The sequence below is a fragment of the Amphiprion ocellaris genome, chromosome 7 (genome assembly GCF_022539595.1).
Source record: "Amphiprion ocellaris isolate individual 3 ecotype Okinawa chromosome 7, ASM2253959v1, whole genome shotgun sequence".
Taxonomy (NCBI): Eukaryota; Metazoa; Chordata; class Actinopteri; family Pomacentridae; genus Amphiprion; species Amphiprion ocellaris.
In genome coordinates, this window is record NC_072772.1 from 22,939,185 (window position 1) to 22,956,827 (window position 17,643).

The 17,643-nt window shown below is 40.5% G+C and overlaps 1 protein-coding gene across 2 annotated transcripts in view; it reads left to right on the top strand.

Annotated features, from left to right (window-relative positions):
- Positions 1-17,643, top strand: part of sorl1 (sortilin-related receptor, L(DLR class) A repeats containing) — a 121,153-nt gene that overhangs the window by 73,884 nt on the left and 29,626 nt on the right. For both annotated transcript variants that reach the window (XM_055012111.1, XM_055012112.1), the window contains exons 8-17: positions 159-328; positions 2,416-2,608; positions 5,074-5,191; positions 9,567-9,640; positions 10,622-10,710; positions 11,377-11,555; positions 13,060-13,246; positions 14,848-14,976; positions 15,475-15,560; positions 17,377-17,549. In XM_055012111.1, the coding sequence (XP_054868086.1) occupies positions 159-328; positions 2,416-2,608; positions 5,074-5,191; positions 9,567-9,640; positions 10,622-10,710; positions 11,377-11,555; positions 13,060-13,246; positions 14,848-14,976; positions 15,475-15,560; positions 17,377-17,549 (1,398 nt within the window). The remainder of the gene's footprint in view (positions 1-158; positions 329-2,415; positions 2,609-5,073; positions 5,192-9,566; positions 9,641-10,621; positions 10,711-11,376; positions 11,556-13,059; positions 13,247-14,847; positions 14,977-15,474; positions 15,561-17,376; positions 17,550-17,643) is intronic.

Sequence of the window (17,643 nt, forward strand, 5' to 3'; positions counted from 1 at the left end):
ACCTACACTACCCTACACGGTGTACTAGTTCTTGCCGCACTTTGATATGCGGTTTGTTAGCAGTATGTCGGGTCGAATATCATGTCCAGTGTAATCATACAGAAGGTCAGTGAACTATGGATGACCTCCTGCCTCTTTCTCTTTCATTTTCCCAACAGGAGTACTACATTGCAGATGCATCTGAGGATCAAGTGTTTGTGTGTGTCAACCACCTGAACAACGTCACACACCTCTACATCTCAGACACACAGGGCCTCTCCTTCTCTCTGTCACTGGAGAATGTGTTATATTACAGTCCTGAGGGCTCTGGCAGCAACACGCTCATCAGGTACTGCGCACACACATGGACATTATTTTAAATTTACCGTATCCAAACCTGTTAGGCTGATTGGAGACTACAGTTCAGTGAGAACCACTCATTAGTAAAGTGCCCTTCTCGCTAAAAAGATGTCACCCACTTTGAATAAAAGCCTTTGCTTCAGACTCTGGATCAGGCACTGTTGTATCATAAAATGGCCTCAGAAAGTATTCAGACCTTTCACATTTTGTACTTTATCGTGTTTTGTATTTCATTTTACATGAATGAAATTGGCATATACCATGTACCCATAACAGCAAAGTAAAAAAAATCTATCAAACAAAATCAAAATCTAAAATCAATTGGACAGAGTTCAGAAAGGAACACACCTATGTATATAAGGTCCCACAATTCCTGTTGCATGTCAGGACAAAACCAAAGCCATGAAGTCCAGTGAACTGTTTGTAGACCTCCAGGGCAAGAGGATAAAACAATATAAGTGTTCCCAGGAGCACAGTGGTCTCAATTAGTGTGAAATGGAATAACTTTGAAGCTACTAACACTTGTGAGAGTTGACCGTCTGATCAAACTGCACGAATGACATTTGTCAGGGAGGTGACAGAGCTACTATAGCAGAGCATAGCAAGTCCTCTACGTAGAGGGGAGAACCTCCAGAAGGATGGCCATCTCTGTTGCACTTATCAATCAGGCCTTTATGATGGAGCAGCTAGACAAAGGCCAATCTGAGTAAAAGGCAGCCTGTTTGGAGTTTCTCAACCATCATCTAGAAGATTCTCTGATCTGATCAGACAAAAATGAAAATCTAAGCACCGTGCTCATCACCTGCTAATACAATTCCTATGGTGAAGCATGGTGGTGGCAGCATCATGCTGTGAAGCGCTACTCAGCAGCACAGACACGGGAAGAAAGATGAGGACCAAGGGAAGGATGAATGCAGCCAAACAGACACAATTTGACACCTTGAGATGATGTTTAAAGAAGGATGGGCTAAATTGGCCAAATCCAAGTGTCTAAAAGCTCTGAATTCCCCAGGAAAGTTGGAACGGCTGCCAAAGGGGATTCTACAAATCACTGAATTAAGGGTTTGAAGACTTTTTTATGTGAGAGGTTTCATTTGTCGTTATGTTTCATTCAGTGTAGATTGATTGGGGAATGGCAAAGTGAAATCAGTGACAAACAGTGAAAAACACAAAGGGGTCTGAATACTTTCTATAATACCACTGTATTAGGGTTCTGTGATTCTCCCTGGATCAGCACACAGCTGAATATGCCTAGAATACTGTAATCAAGTCAGGAACCTGATCTCATGCCTGAACCATGCCACCTGGCTCCTTTCCTTTTGATGCTTTAGTTCATTTGCTCCATTTGCTTTTGGGTATGTGATTGAATTAATCATGTGATCAAGCAAATTGAACCAGCATATAAAAATAACTCCGATGTGTACCTGCAGTGCAAATTAAACACAATCGGAAGCCTTTTCAGTCGTTAACTTGTTCTCATAGCAACCACAGGAACTGACAAGAAGGCCTCTAGTTCCAATTACAGATGCTTGGTAACATACAAAGGCTTTGCAAAAACCAAATAAGTTTCCAAATAGGACTTCCTTATCTTATGAAAGCAATTTTTTTATCTGACGCAATGGCTCTGCCTGACCTCTGAGCTCAGCATCTATTGTTTTTCTGCTTTGTCTTCTCCATATTCACATCAGCGAGATGCTGGTGTTAGTTTCAGGGGCAGTCACAGTGTTGTCTAAGGTGTGAGCCTGCTGATGATGATTGTTTCTGTTTATCTGGCACGTTGGCTTCTGTTAATGCTATTAGCTGTGCCTTCCGTTTCATAGTTCTCTTTGTTAAACAGAAAGCATCAGGCTGGTTCGTAATCTCTGTGTTGAAAATATACATGCAGTTTACTTGGATCACATGATTTCTGGGTGATGAAGTTTTGTGCTTATCTCTCGGTTGTGTGTAAAGTTGCCTCGTGCAGCTGTAAAATAAAATAATTAAAAAATGCTCCTGATTTGGATGCTATTTCACATTGACAGATATTCTGAGCGTTCCTCATTAATCCTGGCATGATGTTTCCCCTCTGTGTTTCAGGTACTTTGTCAATGAGCCGTTTGCAGACCTGCATCGTGTGGAGGGGCTGCGAGGGGTCTTCATCGCCACACTCATCAACGGCTCTGTTAGCGAGGACAACATGCGATCTGTCATTACTTTTGACAAGGGAGGGACATGGGAGCTGCTTCAGCCACCTGCTGCTGACAGCCTGGGAGGAACTATGGACTGCCAGGTACACCGACCAGCCCGCAGTCGCGAATGAAACTTGATTTATTGTTGTAATCCATTTCTTCAGTGCTGAACACAATCAAGCTTGTACACAGTATCCTGCTTCCTGTTTCCAGCCAGCTGTGCCACAGCAGAGACATCACGACCTTCACTCTGACACTGTGAATTTCTGGTCAAGAAGAATGTGGGTTGTTTTTGTAGGTGTCTGTTGTTGTGTGAGAGGCAGATATTATTGCTCAATTTCTGCATCAGTACAGTACAGATTATTTAATCAGCTAGTTGGTTGACAGAAAATTATTTTCAACCATTCTGGAATCAGATTAATTCGGAGTCATTTCCATTTTATGTTTCTTTTCTGTAGTAAGAATGGCAAAACATATGTGGTCTCAGCTTATTAAACATTAAACTGACTTCATCCAAGCCCTGACTGCTCTTAAAAGTCAGAGATTTATTGTATAATATTTGTTTTTTGTAATTGTTTCAGTTCTATCAGAACATTCACAAACATACACACATGCAGATGCAGTTTGGCAATTTATATTTCCCTGTCCCTGGCAGAACCCACCGCCTGATCCATCAGCTGTCCCCATTCATGATGTAATCCATAGTGGTTGTCCAGATTAAAAAGTAAAAAGGGGGCCCACGTAATTCTGTCCTTTTGAGTGTGTGTTTAATTTTCTCTAATATTAAGAACTACACAGCATCTCCAGTCCATCTGGTGAAGCTTGGTCAGAACTGTCTCTTCCATCAGAAGAGAATAGGCTTTCTAGCTGTTAGAGAGGTAAATACTATGTATACTTCAGTTTCTGGCATAAATCCAAATACAGCACATCTGGGATTATTATCTATTTTCTTCTAAAATATCCTTGTGCAGGCATTAAGTATAGTAGACTTCAATGTGACTAGAATACAAATGCAACACATGTATCTAGTCTGCAGGTTTACCTTTACATCCAGGGCAGGTGGGATCTGCATTGGGATACATTACATGTCAGTTTCACATTGTTAATATGGACTGTGAACACAATCTTAATCTGTCTCAGATGAGCACTTAGTATGGGGCTGTGCTTTAGTCACCATTTAGTTTGTCTGACAGGTCACCAGTCTATCACAGGGCTACGTATAGAGACAGACAGTCACACCACCTATGGGCAATTTAGAATCACCAGTGCTTTTGGACTGTGGGAGGAAGCTGGAGAACTCGAAGAAAACCAACACATGCACAGGGAGAACGTGCAAACTCCATGCAGAAAGATCCCAGGTCCCGGCTAGGGCACGAACCAGGGACCTTCTAGCTGCAGGCCACAGTGCTAACCACCAAGCCACTGTGTAGCCCCCTACCAGACAGTTTATGGAAAATTCATTATCAAAAATGCCAAATGAAACATTTTGATAGTGCTCTCCAGTTTGTCAGTCACATTCTAGTTCCAGATCTTGCCTGTGAAGAACGTCCACTTCAAGGTGTCCACAAGGGTACATGTGATGTACATTTTTTCATCCACCCAAGTCCACATGGATCTGCACAGATGCACCTGCACGTTGGATGTGTAGCCCTAAATTTGGGACTGCACGGACAGTCCACACTGCAAGCCTGCTGACCATGTACTAGGAAAACAAATACAGTACTTGTTATTAGGAGAGACTTTACATGTAGATTCTCAATCATCCACACGCTTAAAATTCATCATTAAAAGAGCTTTAATTGAAGTAGTAACTGCCAGACTTGTTTTGTTTTGTACATGCTTTTCATTGACTGTCCTAAAAAAACACAGTAGGAAATTCTAAATTCTCCACAAATCTGCTTGGCTCACATCAGGAATAATTACTGACACGGTGCTTTAGAGCAGTCTGTAACCAGCTGCTATATCCTTTAAAAAATGCAAAGTCACAGCCTCTCAGAAACAACCACAAGAGCCCCATGTGTTTTTCTGTGTTCAATATGAGGGGCAGTGCAACGACATGTAGACAACACATAACTATTGTAGTAGCAGTAGTGGTAAAACTACATCTGCTATCCACTTTCAAAGTCAAAACCATGAATGGCCTTTTGGACTAACCAAGAGACCAGCTTTTGTATTGAAGCTGCTTGCAGCCATTATTTTGTGCTCATATTTAATACCTTCAAGTTACTTGCAATTTGTAGCATCATATCACATTATCACATTAGCCACTGGAAGTCATTTTTCTGAGCTGATTAAGGCAGGATGAGAATTTACCATATGAATAAAACCTTCGTCATGCTCCCTCGTACTAGAAGTGGATGACCCTGACTATTCTGATCTGTAGAGAATACAGTATGTTATTAAATCTAACTTTATTTCTGTTTTTGTACTGAATGGTCTAAGTGCTGCAAAAGGGAAAAGCATGTAAGAATGGACAGTTAGGGAGGGAAAGCAGACAGAAGTGTAGTGAAACTAATAGCTAAAAAACATCATCTGACTCTGCTGTCCTCTCTCTCTCACCCCTCAGCTCAGTAAAGGTTGCTCTCTCCACCTGGCCCAGCGCTGGAGCCAGCTGTTCAACATCCAGCTGAGGAGGATGCCCATCCTGTCCAAGGACTCTGCACCTGGACTCATCATGGCCACAGGTGGGACAACAGGAAGCAGCAACACAGAGTAGCAGAGGTTCAAAGAACTACACATTCAGAAAAATCCAGCTGACAGTGATGTGCATCAATCAAGGAATGCTGGACAGACAGCATTTTCTTTTATTTTATTTGAATTTCCAGTGTGGATATGATCAGTTTAGTAAAGGCCTCATAAATGTGTACATTTAAATGGTGAAGTAACCCTTTTGTTTGAATTCACAAATTGGGCCTTTGAACTTTTTAACCGTTCAATGTATTTTGTAGCAAATCCTGGAGACATATAATCACATTTTACACTTCTCTAATAATACTATAAATCTCTGGGATCTGTGTGATGAACAGAAAAAAAAAATCTTTTCACAGAAATTCCAGTAAATTTGACACAGTCACAGTCAGTCATAATAATAGCTGTTAGTCAGGACAGATGAAAAGACTTTGGGTGCCATCTGTTGGAGGAGCCTTGTGTTATTTTTCTGCAATTTCCTCTTGTTCTGATAGCACAGATAAATTGGTACAACACAGGAAACACACAATGCAAACCAACAAGTCTCCCTTCGGAAATGTCCTCTTCCTGTATTGCCAAAAACACCGGAAATGTGGTTGCATACTGCAGAGAACGTGCAAGAAACATCTTGCTTGTTATAGTCGCAGGTTTGTTGACTTGGGAGAGCAGTTTGAACATGTTGCAGTCAGATGAATTCATCAGAAAGAAGTCCAATGAGTTTCTCTGCTTTGCTGCTGAAGCATAGTTTGTGCCTCTCCACAGCTGGTAGAGAGCATTGATTTGTTGATACTCTCCAGTGTTTAGGAAACTGCTTCCCCTGCACCCAGCCAGTCTCTCTAATTAAATTCTTATTAGATAATGTGCATGGAAAGAGAGCAAAAGAGTGAGGGAGAGGAGGAGGAGGGAGGACTGGCAAACGCCGCCGTCGTTTGCTTCGTTATCGCTCTCAAACAGATGGGCTAATTACTGCTGCAGCGCCCAGCGGGCACTCGAAGGGTCAAACACACTCATGAATACAGGCATGAGTGTACACACACACACTGCACAGGCATGTTTACATGCACGACGGCTTGAAATAACTGATCAAATACATACTTCTGTACACGTTTCATTCATATGAAATGATTGTTAAAGAATTATTAAATGTTTTAGTATTATTATATGCACACTATGAGTATCTAATATTGCTATGTATGCTGCAGTTCACGGCTAAGTCATTCCAAATGTAATAACAGACAGCTGAGGGCCATTTTTCATTATGTAAAAATAGCCAAATAAATCAGAGAAAGAGCATAAGAACACCAGGACAGTAGAACAGTCTCTAACTGATTTTTGATGTGTGATATAGCTGAAAAACTTATCACAATAATATGTTTCATTTAATATTGATAATTATTGACCAGCAGAAAATAAGGTTTAATTTGAATTTAACCACCTTACTTTGGATTAACCACTTTAGCCTTTTAATCAAGGAACACAGATATTAATTTTAGCAATCACACAATGAAAAACACAGACAAATAAATCATTTTACACACCATCTCACTTTGATACATTTAAAGATAGAAAACAAAATCCCAGAGGGAGAAGAAGTGCAGAGGGCAGGCTGGGTGAAGCCGCTGAGCCACGCTTAGATTAAGGTTCCGACTGGTTGGACTGGACCACGTATCGCCTGACAGGGCGAGACCTCATACCAGCATCCAGTCCATCAGCACTCAGTGCAGACTGCTGAGGGGACACCAGATCGTCTCACAAGATCAGCCCAACCAGCTGTAGCGGTGGTTGCACACAGGTGTGACAAGAGGTCCAGGGACATGGACTAGTGTGCTTCAAAATACCTGCAGGAAAGTCACAAGGACAGCAACAGAGGGTGAAGGGACTCCATTATCAGGGGTTATGATAGACTGTTGTGAGCCAAGGAGGGAGTACGCTAGGTGGATGTTAATGCAAGTGTTTTTTGAGTTTTTTTTTTCTTTGGCCTCTTTAGCCTTTATCATATAGGACAATGGAGAGCGAGACAGGAAACACTGGGAGAAGAGTGTGGGAATGACCTGCAGCACAGGGCCGAGGGCTGGATTCCAACCCATGACCTCTGCGTCTGGGACTAGTCGCATATTTTTATGTGTGGTTTGCATCTAGTGCATCAAAGTGGAACTATCAAACATTCTATCGACACTTTTTTTTACTGCTATTGATCGAGTTATATATTACAAGTGTTTTATTGTCTCTTTTCCTATAGTCATTCTAAGGAATCAATGCTAACTATGTTTTATTTTTTCTTAGTTTTTTCATTAAAGCTACCATCATGGTCCCCTAATATTTACACCTAATGCTCCTCCTCTCATCCATGAAGAAACACTGACTCTCCCTGAATCTTTCTGGCCACAAGTTTAAAGATACTGAACTTTGGAAGAACGTATTGCTATCGACAGCTGTTTTTCAAAAATATCAACATGTGTCTGTAACTAGTAATAGTGATTGAACTCACTAGTAAACACACACACACATGTTTGTGCTTGCCAGTTTCATATCTGCACAGTGGCAGCGGCTTGTTTATTGTCGGGTATCTGACTGCTTATGTGATGATATTTAATGAGAGTCGTTAGCCCGTGTTACGCGGAGTGTAATTCATTTCAGAGGCGTTGTTACAGCCCTCGACGAAGACACGACAGCCATGTTACTCTCATTTTAATCTGCACGTCTTCTAATCATTCACCCTGAAATGATATTTGATAATCAGGATTGATGTGTATAGATGTAACCAGGTGTTTATCTGTTCTCAAGTGTCAAAGGCAGAAAATGCTGGTATTAATCATTCAGAGATGCCATTGTTCCTGATGGATGGATGGAGGGATGCATAGATGGTTGTGTTTTGGAGTGTGTTCCCCAGTTTGTAGTCCAGTACATACAGTCTAACCTGCTGTGCAACTGTAAGAGCACTTTTACATAAAAGCTGCATGAAAGCTTCAGACCTAGAGCGTGCTTTGATGTATACATGTTTTCCATTGGCAAATGTGGTGTAAAGAAACAATACAGTAGGATGATCAAAATTCTCTAGAAATCCTGTGCTATGTCTGCCCACTGTGCTCAGTACACATCAGCAACAATTGTTTTTTGTTTTACCAGATCTGTTTGCAGTTTGTTTTTGGCGTTAGAGAGGCATGTAGAATAAGGTGATTTTATTGAAATATCACAACTTGAATGTTTTGGTTACTTGTCTGATGGAACTGTTTCATCCATGATTAGTTCAAGGACCATTACCCCATACTTTCTCTGCTCTATGTTTCAGTTCTCTAATAAATGATGTAATTTTGTCAGCAGGTTTAGGGGCTCGCTGTGCTCATGAATGAGTGTTATGTTCACAGGTATTTTTTAGTCATGCCTGTAGTGATGGCAGTAATAACTTTCAACAGTTCTTCTGTGGTCTCAGTGTCTTCTGTCTCTTCACGTAATCCCAGACTGACTCCATAATGCTGAGATCATCATCCTCTGGTGACTGAAGTTGGCTCTTTATAGCTGTGACTGGATATCTGGACTCATTGTTCTGCTCCAGAATGATTGTGAGACAATCGCACGCCTCCATAATAGAGAAGAATCTGAATAGAAGAATTGAATAAAAATGTTTAAACAGTCCTGAATATGCTTAAAGTCAGTTTCAAAAGGCACCAGTGAAGTATTGCATCCTCTACTGGGTGGATTTGTCCATCATGTGCCACAGGCTTTCATGTTTCTTACCAAATAAATTTTATTACCTTGAGAGATTTTATATTACTGTCAAACTCAATCCGACAGAAGCTTGACCTTTCTGCATGCACCAGCCTCTCACGCACAAAAAGAAAAAACATCTCGTAACACTTTAGTGCTCCTAGCGTCAAAATCCCTTTAGGGAAAGAGTAACAACTTTACTGACTTGAACACCACCCCCTGGCCAGCTTTTACACTTACATCACCACAACTGCTAGGAATTGAAACACCGTTTTATCATCTCACAGCTTGATTTGCTTTCCATACAGTGAGCAGTTGACTCAGTGCTATTAGTTTGCTGAAAGTAAATGAAAAACCATAATTTCCCTTTCTGTATATTTGGTTTCATTTTGCGTTTTTTCTGAATTGCCTGAGAAGATCATTGCTGGTTATCAGCTTTATTGAATAACAACATACAGTCAGAGGAAAGTATTTGTCAGTGCATACAAAGGCCACGTGAATTACAAAAGATACGGAATGCTCTGGTTTGAGCCTTGGGTTACAGATTTTCCATATGTGAAAGCAAAATGTGGCCACATCAGTTCTGTCATATTCAGGGAAAACCAATATAGTGTGCGTATGTGTGTGTGTATGCATGTAAAATGGCATTTTGTCCTCTGATTGCAGGATCTGTAGGCAGGAACTTGGCCAACAAACCCAATGTGTATGTATCCAGTGGTGCTGGAGCACGGTGGAGAGAGGTCAGTACAAAATCCAAAGCCCAGCATATTAAACTGAAACAAAGACAGAAAATTTAAACATATTTCAGTGCCTGCAAATGCTTTATGGACTTTTCTGCACATTTGCAATGACTGACCTTCATGGTAGTTTTAAAAAGACATCAGTGAAACAGGAAATATGGGCATCAGTTAAGACCTAAGCTTGTCTTTGTCTAATAAACACACGGCACTATTTGTGGATATCATTTTGTTTACATGCACTATCTTTTATGTATTCTTTAAGAATAAATTCTGACTTTGATTTTTCAGGGAGAATGGCTGAAATTTTAATGTGAGCCTTAAGTTGGATTGTGCTCAACTGGTTTCCATGCCTTGCTGTGTATAAATGCTGAATCTTGCTGCATACATCTTCATTAAAAAAATGAAGCAAAAGTTTGATTTCCCAGGCAATGCTTAAGCATTTTGCTCTTTGTGTGACTTTCTTGGTTTTTTGTTTAGACGAAAGCAGATTTTTACCTATAAGATACCATTTCCCTGTTGCTCTGAGCAAAAATTAGTTCAATTAACCATTAGCTATTTAATACTTTTGTAGCATTTCACATCCAGGGACAATACTCTCTTCCCACGTGTTTGTCATTAGCCACTTACTTGCTAAATGTCTGTTGTGGTTTCATGTTATATTGAGTTGGCAAATTAAATAAGTTAAATGAAATCATATTTGGTTGACGGTAATCACCCCTGAGGGCAAGATGGAGACGAGCAAGATGTTTCTGTGTTCTTGGGAAGAAGAAAAGTAGACATTTTTATTGACATTTTGCAAAACTGTATTTTCCATTAACTGATAATCTGATAGTTTACAGTTTAGAGTGAACCATCACAGGAATTGTGTCAGATTAAGGAAATAAAATTGCCATTTCATGACATCATTAGAATGTATTTAGATTTGAGTTCAAAGAAATGATATGGCCTGATAGCTGACTGACCATGCTTCCTCTATTCCAGGCACTGGCAGGCCCTCATTTCTACACATGGGGTGACCATGGTGGTATCCTGATGGCCATCGCACAAGGAGGTGCCACCACGCATCTCAAGTAAGTCCAAACGGCCAGTTTAAATACTCACTCAATAGAGAAAATATATCAGATTTGATCTCACAAACATCAGACCCAGAGAGACTCACCTGAAGCTGGAAGGTTTCCATATGAAATCCCCAAACAACTTGAGGAAATGTGGGAAGTGAGGCACATAAACGGCACCTGCCCTGTGGATGTGCTCATTACTCAGCAGGAGCAGGCTGTGAATGTGATGCAGCATGTTGGAGTTGAAAAGCAAATACACCTTCCCTCAGTAAACAGAAGTGCAATAAAACACCTCTGTGCCAACAGCAACATAGCAGGCAACTCGTTTTAATGTGCAGGTGATACAGTATATTAAAGTGAAAACAGCTGTCCTCATTTACATGGAGAGAGAATTGACCCCCCCATACCCTGGTAACATAGTAACCTCTTTTTCCTTTATAAATACAAATGTCACTATAACTGGGTTAAGCCACCCAATTAAAATGCATGATATACTCCTTTTCCACCTTCATATTGAACTGGTGTTTTTCCAATGATGCTATCTTCCCTATTTTTCTGTTCAGCAAGGAATGAATGGGTAGCCAGCAGATGACCAAAAAGGACAAAGGTTGAATACTGAAAACAATTGTTGGAGTAAAAACCATACAGTCGATTAAATATCGGCCTTGCCCCTGTCAGGTTCAGCACCAATGAAGGCGAGACGTGGACTGACTTTAAGTTCTCAGATAAGGAGGTGTATGTGTACCAGCTGCTGACGGAGCCTGGAGAGAAGAGCACCATCTTCACCATCTTTGGCTCCTACGCTGAGCAGAGACACAGCTGGCTCATCCTGCAGGTCAACACCTCTGACGTCCTGGGTAGGTTGGCGAGTGACAAGGAGGTGTGGACAGCTCCTGTGTTAGAGATCCTCAGCTCTTAGCAACAACAGCTCACACCGGTCATTTTTAAGTTTAGGCTTCAGCTGCCAGAGTCAGAAATGGTGTTAGCTTGTTAGCGAAATGACACCCATAGACGGTACATAAAAGATGTGTTTAACCTCCGTGTCTTAAAAGTTTACTCATTGCAAAAGTGCCTTAAACCTGCGTTCTTTGTAACAGCCAGCAGGGGGACGACTCCACTGGCTGCAATAAAAACTCTGATTGTATTGAAGTCTATGAGTAAATGGCACTGCTTCTCAATGATGTGTTATCTCAGCAAAGATTTTCCTGTTAAGTTTATGGTTCCAGTCGCTAATTTCAAGACTTTTTGAACACAGCATGATGGTCATTTATTAAAGTACTGTCCCATTTAGAGTAAAACAGACAATAAAGCAGGATGCTACCTTGTGATTGACAAGTTATTACTATATTACTGTATGACTGTCTTCAGTTTTTCAGTCAGACCCACCACTCATTCAAAGACCAAGATGGTAAAACACCAAACTTGAGGATTCACAAACAGCCCACCAATCAATGGGTCCGTACATGTTATGTCCATCTTTTATATGCAGTCTATGCTCACATCAAATGCCAAACAGGTAATAATACTGTGGCTAGATTACATTGCATCATAACTCATTTACTTTTATCATGTTGGATAATTAAAGTCATGTTAGCTCATCTTGCTGTATATCCTGTAGCAACTGTAGCTAACATTAGCATCATTCTAGCAGCCTGAAGTTAAGACAAAAAGAAATAAAAATGTTAAAATGTAGAAATTTGCGAATACAAATAGCAAGAACAAAGAGCTCAAACTGAATTTATGAGGAGCTACGCAGTCTTTAGTGACATAGCGTGTCAGTACTATACGGTTTTGCAACATAACACGTTGCAACTTTAGCTAACAAAAACCCATTTTCTGTTTATTACCGTTACTTTGAGCTGACACATCAAGAAAACGCTATAAAGGAGAGACTTGACATATATCTCAACCTTTCCCAAACTAGGAAACATCCATACACCGGCATAGTTGCATTGAAGGCACTGCAGTATATTGAAATTGTGAATATTCACAATGTAGAAATTATAGAAATTAAATATGCAGAGAAGAAATAAAACCACTTGAGAAAAAAAATGCTTGTTAAGCCTTATATTGGAGCACTGTCACCAAATCTTTAAACGTTTCTTTGTTTTTTGTTTTTTTAAGCTGTGAATTGTATTTCAGTTCATTTAGATTATAAATTGGTCTGGTTATCCTGAAATAACTGCCCAGGCTTGTATGATTGTCAAGTGGCAAGACTTGTCTATGAGAGCTATGATGACCTGTAGCAATTTTACATTATCTAAGAGTGTACTGTACATTCCTGCTGTATCGTCTTTAGCAACTATAGCTACCAAATCCACAGTTGACAGAAATTTGTCACAGTGTCATTTTTTTTCCCAGGTGTGCCTTGTTCTGATGCCGACTACAAGCGCTGGTCTCCGTCAGATGAGCATGGTAATGAGTGCCTGTTGGGCAGAGAGATAACATTTAAGAGACGAGCTCCTCACGCTACATGCTTTAACGGAGAGGACTTCGACCGGCCCGTCATCATCTCTAACTGCTCCTGCACACGGCAGGACTATGAATGGTGAGTCAACCATACACAGCATGTTTATACTGCTCTCTGTCCATGTCAGTACCTATGATTAAAGAGAGCACAAGTCTGGGTTCTGTGGATTTTAGAAAGATAGACTAAGCTGTGGATAGGCAATGGATAATATCTTGACAATCTCAAAACACAAGGTATGTAAAAGACCTTTGAATGTGTAAAACTTTGAAAAGAATGTTCCTAGGCTTCCACGGTCTACTACTTTGTTATTACTTTACATATAATTATATTGTAGCTGACTGTGATTTTTGCAAAAACTGAAAAAAACCTCCAGTCCTGTTGTTTTAGACCTCTGTTACGTAGAGTTCATGTGAACCATCATTATTAGAACCTTTCTTTGTTCATCCATTAATTGTCCACTGCTTATTCTGATACAAGTCCTGCAAAATGATTATTAGTGATGTTGTTACTCCGCCAAAGAACGTGGCAGAGTTATGTGACGATCGCTGTACGTTTGTCCATCTGTTAGCAATATTACTCAAAAATGGATTTGGATGAAGTTTTCAGGGAAGGTCAGAAATGACACAAGGACCAGGTGATTAGATTTTGGCAGTGATGCAGCTTATAGTCTGGATCCACAGATTTGTTAAAGATTTCTGTATCATTGCAAGATAGCGGCACGGCGTCACTGTAACTGTGACAACAAATGAACACTACGTCAGCTGCCTGCTGACAATCACATGATTGTGATCCTACTATAAATCCACCGCTGAGGACTTATCAGGACTTATCCATCAGAAATCATACAAGGAACAATTGATTAAATTGTGGGGTGTTTCTGAGTCCCATCAGTTCCCGCCGCCCGCTACATATTTAGGTCATGCAATTCGGTATCTGTACATAATGTACACATGCATAACACACACCTGTGCTCAGCACAAGGTTATTTTGTTTGTGGGTACATCTATATTAAATGGCCACATTCTATGTTGCAGAGATTTCTGATCATTAATAATTAGTAAGTTAACAAATGTTGCATTCCTAAGAACAAAATGCTGCATTTCTGACAATGCCATATGAGAGAATGAACAGCCTTGGTGGAGTACTGCACTCTGAGTGCTTTTCTAGTTAGGATTTGTTACTATATACAGCCATGAAGTACTGAAAAAATTTTACAATATTATATTGCTTTTTTTTTAAAAATATCTTTTAATACTTCAGTTGATATGATGTTTGAAACCCTGTAATAACAAAAAGGTTGAAATCTAAATGTAGAAATATCTCACTTAAGTATAACATGTATCCAGCGCAATTGGTATTCATATCATGAAAACAATATATTATCCTGTTGTGCACTTCTTTAATGATAGAACAGCTCTTTCAGCAAGGCGAAGCAAATTGTCCACACCACACTGAAATGACTTGGCTGCAAAAGAGTTTCAAATGAAAATCTATATTCATTAGCTTCAGTGTGGGTGGGACGTGTGTCATATCAGAAACAGATGGTACTGACTGACTGACTGATATTTGACAGTCAAAACAAAACATTAGCCCAAGTGACAAAATGCCCATCAGATGCTGCCTTTAACCGGAGATCAGAAACTAACAATTTTTCCCTTTCTGTCTCTTCCTCCTTCCAGTGACTACGGGTTCAAGCTGAGTGAAGACTTGTCTCTGCAGGTGTGTGTTCCTGACCCTGAGTTCCTGGGTGACCTCTACGCTCCTCCAGTTCCTTGCCCTGTCGGTACCAGCTACCGCCGCAGCAAAGGGTAAGCTGCTGTTACCTGACTTTACAGTGCAGAAATGTGCAGCCTGAGCTTCTTCGAATGAAATTTGTTAGCAAAACATCACCATATACAGCAATAATGCTTTTTATATGTGGTCACCTTTATCCTTTTAAGTTTTATATTTGCATTTGGGAGAAGGCAAAATCTGGCCTTAACTTTTGTGGCAAAAGGTTAGTTTCTTTTATCATTTTTTTGTCTACTGCAGATACCAAAGTATGAATGAAACCTAAGCTTGAAGTAAAACACCATTCGCTCTTGTTTGTATATTTTTGGCTCATCTGGTCACATTGAGGACGTATCCTGATGTTTAAATCACACCAGCTTTTATGATTTTCAGCACTTCTGATTACCTGAGAATTCCCTTAATTGACCCCTTACCTTCATTCTCTTTGGTTTGTTGCTGCCTGTTTGTATATTTTTGGTGAGAACACCATCAAGCGTTCAACTAAGACTCTCTTTGGTCTTGTGTTGCTGCCACAGCTACAGAAAGGTACCAGGTGATAGCTGTCGTGGAGGAGACGTGGAGTCCAGACTGGATGGAGAGATGCTGCCGTGTCCTGTTGGAGGTAACCTGCATTGGATTAAGTGCTTAAACATGTAGGATGCATTTTTGTCCTGATAAACCATTTGAAAGACTCTTTTAAAAATGATTACATGAATGTTTTCAGCTCTATCTTGCAGTGTTCTTCATCTTCTCCTTTGTCTTTGTTGGCACATTCCTACAGCTGCATTGATTAATCCAATCAATTTTACATTGATTGTTGCTGTGTAGTGCTACTTGTGGCCAGAGACCCTTCTGGGTACCATTAATGCTCCATGTTATGTCACTCAAGTAGAAACTGTACTGTACACTATACCGCACAGTTTTAATGGGATTTGCCAAAATCAAACACTGCACCTGAATGCATCTCAATGGGCTCTTGGGTTGGAATTTATTGTTTTTTTTTCAGTTTATTAGAGTCTGTGCAGCCATAAGCACGTCTCAAATCATTTTACAAGTCATTGAATATATTAAACTTAGACTTTATTGTTCCCGTGGGGAAATTCTTTTCCACAGCACCATTCCGCTTAATTTACATTAACAGGACAGTACAAAAACAGAACAAAAACACATTCTACAAAATCACTGTTCAACATGTGTAGTTTTCACTCTGGCCAAATCACCTTGGCCTTTTGTTAAGGGTTGCTATAACACATGGGATCCAGCTCTTGCCTAGTCGTGCTCTTCTGCATCTCAGTGTTCTGTATCTACGTCCTGAGGGGAGGGGGGTGAGGTATGTGTTCACTGGGTGTGTTATGTCCTGTTCTATTATGTTTGCAGTACGTGTAGTAGCCCTGTTGTTTAGTTCTGTGAGGTTTGGTGTGGGAAGACGGATTATTTTGGAGGCTGTGGTGGTTATGCGTATGAGTTTGGTTTTGTTAGAAACAGAGATGTGGGGGATGTTGACCTGGTGTAACTTCTGGATCATCAGGTGCTTTTGGATAGTACTGAAACGCTGAACTGAAGTCCATGAAGAGGATTCTTGCCCATTGACCTGGAGAGTCCAAATGCTGAAGGGTGATATGCAGCAGACAGGCAACTGCATCCTCTGTGCCCCTTATGGTCATATAAGCAAATTGAAGGTGGTCAAACTGTGGGGAGTGATTTTCAGGATGGTGTTAAGAAGCAGCTTCTCCAGTTGTAAAGTGCTGGAACAAACTCTTGTAGCATGAGACATGGTGGAAACATATATCTAGCATTGACAATGACAAAATTAAGACCTTAATTGTCCTTAAATTAGTATTAGGTCCTTAACTCTGCCTTTTGAAGGCCTTATTGATAACATTTTAAAACCTGATAAATAGCTCTACGGCTGTGAATTAAACAAAACACTTGTCAAAAATGTTTTCACAAGACAAACCTGTAAAAATCTAGGTGGTGACTTAAACAGCATTCTAACAGTCATTTTTCTCTAAATGTGTCTGGTGAAACTTTTGCAAACATTTTATTTCAATCGAAAATTTCTAGTGTGATGATTAAGCAGATGATTATAACCAGCCTGGTCGATTAACAGTAAACCTGTTAATTCATTCACAACTAAAACATGTCTTGTATGTAAAAACATATGTTTGGAAAACGGTAAAATATTATCTGTACGTCTCTGAAATAGAAATAGAAACTTGAAAGTAAGAGCATGGATTTCTGTAGCTGTTAAATATAAAATGTGTACAACGAAACACATCTCACAGCCTCCACACCCTGCAGAGGCTCACAGGTTTTCTGTGCAGCTTAACACTGACACTTTGTACGCCATTGCTTTCCCAGCAAACAGTATCATGTTGTTGTTTGTAGTTCCAGTGTATCTTGTTTTCCACTCAGACGGGTCTCCTGTGTTCTTGCAGAGAGTAACGAGTTTATCCTGTACGCGGTGAGGAACTCCATCCATCGCTACGACCTGGCCACAGGCACCGACCAGGCCCTGCCTCTGGCCGGCCTCAGGGAGGCTGTAGCTCTGGACTTTGACTATGACAGGAACTGCCTCTACTGGGCCGACATCTCTCTGGACACCATACAGGTCAGTGAGGGATTCCTCTGGGAGGAGGCCAGGCCATACATTTTCTTTGACACCGTGTCCAAACGCAAGGGAAGCAGGGCTTGTTAACATCAGT